The 8,915-nt window shown below is 41.9% G+C and overlaps 1 protein-coding gene across 1 annotated transcript in view; it reads right to left on the bottom strand.

Moving 5' to 3' along the window:
• Positions 1-566: 566 nt before the first annotated feature.
• Positions 567-8,915, bottom strand: part of LAPTM5 (lysosomal protein transmembrane 5) — a 26,459-nt gene continuing 18,110 nt past the window's right edge. Inside the window, exons 3-8 of the mRNA XM_009288305.2 lie at positions 7,990-8,066; positions 7,157-7,285; positions 6,502-6,627; positions 5,852-5,947; positions 2,329-2,421; positions 567-1,354 (exon numbers count right to left, since the gene is read on the bottom strand). Coding sequence (XP_009286580.1) covers positions 1,280-1,354; positions 2,329-2,421; positions 5,852-5,947; positions 6,502-6,627; positions 7,157-7,285; positions 7,990-8,066 — 596 coding nt within the window. The 3' untranslated portion in view covers positions 567-1,279. The remainder of the gene's footprint in view (positions 1,355-2,328; positions 2,422-5,851; positions 5,948-6,501; positions 6,628-7,156; positions 7,286-7,989; positions 8,067-8,915) is intronic.

The raw sequence follows: 8,915 nt of genomic DNA, 5'->3' as shown, positions 1-8,915 counted from the left end.
ACACATCCAGTGAAAAGAGCATGGGGCAGCACTGACATTTCTTATTTATACTTCGGCAAATCTTCCCTTGAAACTTTTTGTTTTGTCTCAGAGCAGAACAAAGACCCCAGGCTGTGGTCCACATTGTGGATGATGCTGGAATAGTTATTACTGAGAAAATTACACTTTCATACTGAGTTGTTATAAAGAACAGGCAACGATCCAAAAAGGTGAGCAGATGCTAAATTCCAGACATCTCTCATCTGTCACCAGCAACACTATTCACTAACATCTACAGAGACTGACCTCTGCAGTCAGAGTCAGTTGTGAATGTGCCACAGGAAGGATGCCTGGGGCAGGACCTTCAACACGGGTGATAATGTACAAGAAGGAACAAGCTAGATTTTTAGATGAAATTGCCAGGTTGGCTGTTAGAAATACCATCTTTGCCTTTGCAAGCAGCACACACATGAGATAGCAAAAATGGTACTTTGGTCTTAGGCTGATGTTAACTAATTTTTTTGGAAAGCAAACTTTTGCTTCCTTGCGACATACTAGGACAGCATCGTTCAGAATCAGACAGCAAAGTATTGAAGCCATTAACTTTTTTTATTGAAACTCATCTTTCAAGTCACACTAAAAGCAAAAAAATGCAAACACTCAGGTATAAAACATCAGAGCAATACTGTGACAATTCCTGCAAGTTCTATATTCTGGAGTACACACTATTAATCATCATCATAAGCAGACAGGATGAGAGCTGCATCATAGTTCATTTGAGATCTTCATTCTTTTGCTGATCCCTTTCCCGTGGGGTCCTCATTAAAAGACGCCGGTTAGCATAGCTTCATGTTTGGACTATCTCAGCAAAAAGGTTCTTGCCTTTTTTCCCCCCATTTCACTTCCTAAATGTCTCAGCTGCTGAGTTAGATGTGAGACAGATGAGAAACAGCATCTTGCCGGCATAAAGCAAGCCTGACAAGGGATTCAGGTCAGTGCCTACACTTCACATCAGCCAGATGTTAGAGGCCAGTGATGGGAACCTCTGTGGTGCCTGGTGCCAAGTTTATTAAAATTAGCACTGCAGCTTGGTAGTACCAAGTCAAAACTGCCAGTGTAGAACAAGGCACCAACTCCAGTGGTTCACCATCACTCTTTGCAGGCTCATAAAGTGAGCTGGATTGTAATAAGCATGATACTGCTGTAAAGTAAGGACTTCTCAATAAGGCTGACTATCTGACAGAAGGAGTAAGAGGCACCAACAGCAGTACAGATGTCATCTTCTCTCCATGAATGGAGCTTAGATTGCTACATAGGGTGGTGGGGATTCCTTGGAAGGCAACTCTAAGGCTTCCTCATAAGATGGCAGCACAACCTGAAAGAGAAGACCATTAGTTATGCTCTGGGGATCACATGAAGGGTTTCAAGTGGATTTGATCTTGGATGTGTTTCTCTACCTAGTTCAAAGCAGGGTAGAAGAACTACATGGGCTGTAAGACATAAAGGGCAAAAATCCAGAAGAGTTAGAGGTCAGGAGCACTTTATAACCACTTTGCTGCCAGTCCCACCTCCTTTTCCCAAAGCATGGTTGCAATAAATGGACCAAGGCTCTTTAATGTCCAGAATATAAGCCTCATTGCTTAAGCAAAGAAGCTAAGCTCAGATCATTGCAGAGGGCCATGATGCACGCACAGCAGGGGCACACGCTGCTGGCAAGACAAGGCTTATCATATTTGCCAAGTTTCAACAAGACAAATGCCTACACTTCACATTCCATATTCTTCCTCTTTACTTCTCATCCTTCTTTACAGTATCTCTTATTTTTGGAAGGTCTTCAATATCTTTCCATTGTGTCAGAGCAGCTGGATGCTATTATTAAAGAGATCATCAGTAATCTAAGGAAGGACACTGATATTCATTATTTAGCAAACTGTTAAGATGAAGGGCAATGCACACAATCTCTCAGACATCGATCCAGTGAAAGGTGAAGACAAACTTAATTTTAAACAAGGGTAGCACTATTAGGCACAGAAACCAAAGTTCAGCTGAAATTAAAAACACATCTCTGGATCAGGGAATAAAAGTGATATATTCCCATTTATTCGCTTTGCCTGAAGCCCGAGTTTCAGGTTCCTTGCACATACCATTGACTTTGAAAGATTTTATACAAAAGTAAAGTTAAAGGAATACAATATAATTGGAAACTGATTATTAGTACCTGTTAATGCACATTTGAAGGGTTGAACTATCTCTCAGACCACCAAAGAAGCAAAAGTAAGGATCATCATGAATCTCATCAGTCTAAACCATGCCTTTTCATGGTGTAAATCTGAAGCAGTCTTTACTCACCTTTTCAACTGCTTGTGGGTCAAATTTCACCTCCTCTCTCTTGCTGACTTTAATATACTTAAAGCAGCTCAGGACACATTTGAACATATAGGCCTGAAAAGGAAAGGGAAAGGGAAGTCTGCCATTGCACTGCAAGTCAACGAGAGCATTTCCACTTTTGTCATCAGCCTGCTATTGTCCTACTCTCTTCTCTGGAGGAAGAAGCTTGGGACCATGTATCCCAGGGGCTTAAATCAGTCTCTCTTGATCCTTCACGAGAAAGGTGACAACTCCATCTATTTGGAACAGTACACTGGTGTGGGAAGTCAATAGGACTAGTAATACCATCAAATATAAAGCACCTGCTTAAGACCTCTGAGAGTGCAATGTCATCAGGTAGGAAAGGAAATCATGTCTTTCATGTTATTTTTCTGAGCAGCCTACAAAGTTTGGTTGTCTCAGAAAAGCACCTTGGGCACAACATCCACCTCCCAGAGATCCAAGGTTCCCTGGTCAACAAGGACTGACCTGAAAGGTCAGCTCATTCAACAAAATCCTATACTTGTAATAATTACACTTTTCTGACAAGACTGCCTTGCACCTCACAGAGTTACAAGATGCAGTAAATAGAGCTTTTCTGAGAAAAATGGATCGATTGACGGATTGTGGCACAAGAAAATAAGCAAGGCCTGTGAAACATACCATATTAAATAAATATTTTCCCTACTCTGTGCAGCGAGGCGAAGTCGTGTGCCTCTTATTTTTATTGGCGTAAGACTCTACTTTAAAAACAGTTGGCATTTTCAAAGGAACATAGGGAGTTACATGCCCTGAGAACAAGCCATGTAGCTTAGGATTTCCTAGAACAATGAGGACTGTTTGTCTTGACACAAAGCCAAGACAAAGAACGAGAACAAGGAATGAAGTATCTGAGTTGAAGGAATCCATCTCTCAAACAAACTTCCAGCGATGAGGAGGTAAATCCAAACTTCGACCACCTTTAGGGAATACTGCAAAAACCTTCCCCCTTCCAAAAGCCTCTTCATACAGAAAACAAACGTGCAAGACACTGAAGCCATCGCATAAACTGTACAAAACCCCCCACTCATCCATGAAAGAAACCCCAATAAACTAAAAAACATACAACAAAAAAATCCTTTCTTTGATTTTGATACTAGAAGAGTTTGCTGCAGTGCCAACCCAGTACCTGCACCGAATTCAATGAAGTTGACTTCAGTTAAGACTGCTGCAAGCAATAGCGAGTTTGAGCAGAATACGTTAGTACGCACAGCTCATGTAAAGGCAGCCAGGGACCTTGGGATCATCCCATTACTGGCTAACTCAAAACACTCAAGAGTCACTGCAGGATATCCGTCTCCACACTGAATTGAAGAGGGAAAACTTCTCTGGCAGCCATTGATATTATAAGTGGATGGGAAGCTTGTCCTAGAGGTCAGGAAACGAGCTACTTCAGAAGTAATTATGTTAAACCCTTTTTTTCATTTCCCATCAGAAATGTTTTATTCCCCTTGGTTTCTGCGTTCTTATCACCGTGGCGGTGGAGGGGGATGACTTTATGATACTGAGGTGAAATAAAGATTACTTGTGGATACACAGATCAGCAAGGGAGACTGCCCCAATGGTGCTGTGTAAGCATCACCCCTTCACTCACTCTGCCCTTTGAATACTTCACATCTCCAAGGAACTTAGACTTGAACAACTGATGATATCACCACTGGGGCTCTACAAGTAAACATACAACCAGCCACCACACTGGTAAGGAGCTGTGAAGTTGCATGGAGAGACTTCCATGTTGCAACAGGACATGGTCCCTGCAAAGGGTGGTGTTATATGAGAGAAAGGAGGGAGAGGAGCATTACCATCCCCCTAGCATTGTCAGAGAAATCTTTCCTGCTAAAAGGGTGAGCAAAGTCTTGCAGGTCTCATATGAGGTCACTGGCAGAGGCGTTCAGTGCCCCATCTCTTCTCCGTCTGACAGACCATCTTTTAGCTGAATTATGCTATGGTGTGGCATGCAGATAACTATTTGGGGACAGTAGCTGCAAGTTAGGAGGCAAACAGTGCCAGATACACAGAAAAAACATTTTAGTGTAAGAGCAATAAATACTTGCGATGGGTCATTAAGCAAGTCAATTTATGCAAAAAGATCCCGGGCTAGTCCAACATATTTAAATGCTACCTTGCTGTGGGCATTCAGTGAATTGAAACCAATAGGCCCTAAAAATTGGCCAAATTGCCTTTTTAGGTCTAAAATTTTCATGTTGTTGCCACGTTCCTCATCAGATCTTTATCACTTGGAGGGAACTCTCTCATGAAAATGGTTTTGCTACACATAGAAGAGGGGAGGGATTATCACTAAGTTTAAAGGATGGGGTTTCTAATGACTTGTTTTGGGGAGTTTAGTAGACCAAGGAGTACTTATGCCTGTCCAGTACTTATGCCTGTCCAGTTTTTTTTTTTTTTTTTTTTTTTTTTTTTTTTTTTTTTTTTTTTTTTTTTTTTTTTTTTTTTTTTTTTTTTTTTTTTTTTTTTTTTTTTTTTTTTTTTTTTTTTTTTTTTTTTTTTTTTTTTTTTTTTTTTTTTTTTTTTTTTTTTTTTTTTTTTTAATTATCCTCCCCCCATCCCTGCTCCTACAAACTCCAGCGCAAGAAGTCATTGCAAGTTAAGCAGTCTTGTAGCTAACCCTGTGGAAAATTCAAATCAACCGATTTGCCAGGTCAGTGAGATTTCTGCTGAAGACACACACTGCCGGCTGGGTTTCAGGGTTATCTCCACTGCTATTACGCAGTTTATGCAAATATTAAAAGATATGCTAAAGTCCTGTCTGCAGTGCAATCATACAAGACACTCCACTCCACACTGGCTTCTCTGGCCACCTGGGAAGAGTCTGAATAAAAAATGCTTTCCAGCTAACAAGTAGCATTTTTCACTGTGACAGAATCTGCTCAAGTACCTCGAAAGATCTGGTTTTCTTAGCTGGTCTGAAACCCCTCAGTGAAAAACCTGTTTTCTCATCCATTGAAGCAAGAAGAATAAAAACGATCTCACAGTGGAGTTTTCTGAGATGTAAGCAGGATTTAGCAGCTCACGGGTTTTAATTAAATTTCAGGGTATCAGTGTGCATAACTCCACTTACATCAGTGCGGATACAGCAACTTACCCAAGTGGAAGATCTAACCTGCTGCGTAATGATCTAATTTATTTTGGCACACAAGAGCAGAAGACTTTCCTATATTTGTTTTCAAACATCTTATCCTTCTAGAGATGAATGGGCAGTAATAGTTTCTGGGTATAAGAGAGATTTTACTTTATAACTCACATCTTCAGAAGCATAATACCAGTGATTTGAATATTAGACCTGCCTCAGACACTACATTGAGGCATAGCTCCTATTATGCCCAAAGAGAGACCAACAAGGCTTTCCAATGCCCTGGCAGATTTGAGAGAGAAGTAAAACCAATTCCTCCTATCCCCCAGGCAAGAGAGCTTCATTTCAGCCTCACCAGACCCTGCAGCCATTTACCTTCAGGAAGAGGACAGCAATGAACGCAATGGTGAAGGTGACCATCACTTTGGCATATTCCTCTGTTGGTAACTTCTCCAGGGTTGGCAAAAAGCCCTGTGAAAAGAGGGAGAGGGTCTCAGTCATAAATGCCGGTTCCCTCTACGAGGGTCACACAAAGTGGTGGAGATCTCAGCAAGTTTCTCAGCCTGCCTCTCAGAAAGGTGGGACAGGCCACCTTTCTTTCCTCATCAGGAAGAGTACAGGGATATTTTTTTCCTCCTACTGTTTACACGTCTTTGGCAAAGATTTTCAGAAGCCTATTTAAATGAGAACTAAAAGTGTGACTGTTTAATAAAGATGAAAAGTATATGCATTTTCAATGCATGCATGCAGGCTCTATCCAAATCATTTTGCTCTGCAATTTGCATCCATAACATTCTTACAAGAAAAACAAGGTGTACTTTTAAGAAATACATGCAGAACCAAGCTGTCAGTCAAGAACACCGTGTTGGTGAGAACATATGGAAAATCCTTTTTTGTCATCAAACAGAGCAGTTCTGGGTATACCGTAGAGATCAGAGAAAGTTTACTCTGTCTTAACAGCCACTGAAAGAAACTTCATAGGGGTTCACAGCATGAAAAATCAGCTGAGCTTGCTCATAACCTACCCCATTGTCTGAAGACTTGAGGCTGAGATAGGTGGGGACCTCCATGTAAGAGCTGCAGAGGGTGAGAATACTTAGGCAGAAGTCCAGCAGCTGCAGAGCCAGGAAAGGGATCTTCGAGTGTCCCTGCTGCAAGAAGGGCAGGAAACAGGAATTTGGTTATGATTACAAGATTGCGTCACTTCATTAGATTTTCCACATTTTACACAGGGCCTGTGCTTTGTTCACATTGACAGCCTAAGCTATTTAATTCACTTATACTAACCAAAATGATGAGAAAACCATCTTGTTGGGCTGATTTGCATAAGCTCCACAGAAGTGGCCTCTAGCTGGAGCAGTGATATTCCTAGCTTATCTCCAGCAAACCCTTCCTAGCATGGGCACACCCAGAACGACCTTCCCGAAGCCATGAGACAGAAAATAAAATCAACAGGAAGATTCCCAGGCATAGGAAACTAAACAATGTCCCAGCTGTCACTAGTTTTCCTTGCGTACCCTCCAGCCCCCAAGGATTGCCTCCTGTCTCCAGCCAGTATAGAAACTACCTCACCATGAAGAACTGTGGCCCAAGGTAATGATCCTTTATTCCTACATTACGCATTGGTCTCCATCTCACAGAGAACAGAGAAGACCACCCCAGAAGTGAGCTGTTACCTACCGTGTGGCTAAGGGAGGACACAGAAATGATTGCTGGGACTTGTATGTAGGAACTGAACATTGTTAGGAGGCTGAGGAGAAAGTCCATGACTTGTAGAGCAAGGAACGGGATCAGGAGACGTTCCCTTTTCTGAGAAAGAAAAACAATGCCAGTTATTTCTATTGTGAATGGGAGAATGAGACCAGCTATCAATACCTGAAAGGACATATATTAAGGTACTCCAAGAATAAATACTTTCCTGGAATTTCTGCATCTAATTCCACATACTGTAGTGACAATTGATTCAGAAACAATGAAGGGCATCAACACTGATTTTTTTCACTCCCTTGGAAAGTTTCTGTGAATTTTCACTATGTGACATTGACACTTGATCCCATCAGAGCTGTCATTCAGCTGTCCCCAAAGTTTACCACTACAGAGAAAGCTGGGTTCCCACACCAATGCACGGTCATTTCTTCTCCTGAAATGGGAAAGGAATCCCCAGCGTAACAGGGGAGTTACAGTTCCCCTCCAGGATCTGACTTGCAAAAGATCAAGGAAATGAGGCAGTAAAGCAACATTTCCAAATAATAACATTTCCGTTCCTTAACACGAAAAATAGTCTTGATGGAAACGTCACCCAGATTTGGTAAATCTGGCAGTTAGCAGCCTTGCAGATGAGCCTGAGACTGCAAACCAGCTGCCTTCCCCCCTGTAGAAGAGCAGAGATATTTATCTGCTTTTTTGATCACCCTTCAGCATTTTCAGTGAGCATCCTCTAGTCCCCTCCTCTAATACCTCCTAACTCAGAGAGGCCTCAGCCAGCAGTGAAATATCATTTGCGGAGAACATACCGTCACCACACCGAGAAGGAGGTTGCAGCTGATGACAAACAGCATGATGATCAACAGGAAACTGGTCATGACATCAGCTAAAAGTAATAAAAGTAGTTACCACATTACTAAAAGCTGGAGCCTAGTGTCCCAATTCAATCATACCACTATGGAAGAGTTAAAGTGTGATAACCTGGCAGAAAGAATTGTATATGTGGGGGAATGAATGCCATGCAGCCTGAAGGTAACCCTCTTCTCCCTTTCTACACCCACTTTTTCATCTGTCTTTGAAGCTCCTGTTTCTTCAGCCACCGGGTTGAGCAGGCTGTCAGCTCAGGCACGTGGGAGCCAAAACCCTTTATTGCCTGGACTACAGTTTTAAATATCCTAGGCTACAATATTAAGATAAAATGAAGTAGGAAAAAAAAAAAGGCAGAGTGCTTTTAGCTAATGATTAATAAGTCTGAGTTGGGAATTATTCTGAGACTCAAAGACAGATAAAGTAACCAACAGTGAAATCTGATGAAAGATCTGCAAGACTGGCAAGCAGACAAGAAGCCTGAGTTTTAACCACCCACTGCTGGTATGGACCACAGAGTTTCAGGGTGAGATATCTCACCTCCACTCTCGGTAGCTGTAGGATGCAACATACACATTAAAAATAAATGTGCGAGGAGAACAACATGAGCCAGCTCTACCTACAGGGCTGAAGGCAATCTTTGTCAGCTGTTTTGGGTGCAGGAAGGCGATCTCTTACACACACGTAGCTTCCCACTGAACAGTTCCCAGGAAGCAATTTTCCCTCTTGGTATTGCACCCTGCCCTGATGATGACTACCAAAGCCTTGCTTGCACTGTGCAGTATACACATTTGGTCTTCATAGACAGTGTGAGGTGTTTTGTAAAGTTGGTTTGCTTCTTAAAAAAAAAAAAAAAGGGGGGGGGGGG

Source organism: Aptenodytes forsteri, unplaced genomic scaffold (genome assembly GCF_000699145.1).
Source record: "Aptenodytes forsteri isolate BGI_AS27 unplaced genomic scaffold, ASM69914v1 Scaffold361, whole genome shotgun sequence".
NCBI classification, from domain to species: domain Eukaryota; kingdom Metazoa; phylum Chordata; class Aves; order Sphenisciformes; family Spheniscidae; genus Aptenodytes; species Aptenodytes forsteri.
Note: the sequence above shows the minus strand (reverse complement) of the source record. Positions and strands in the feature narration are given on the sequence as shown.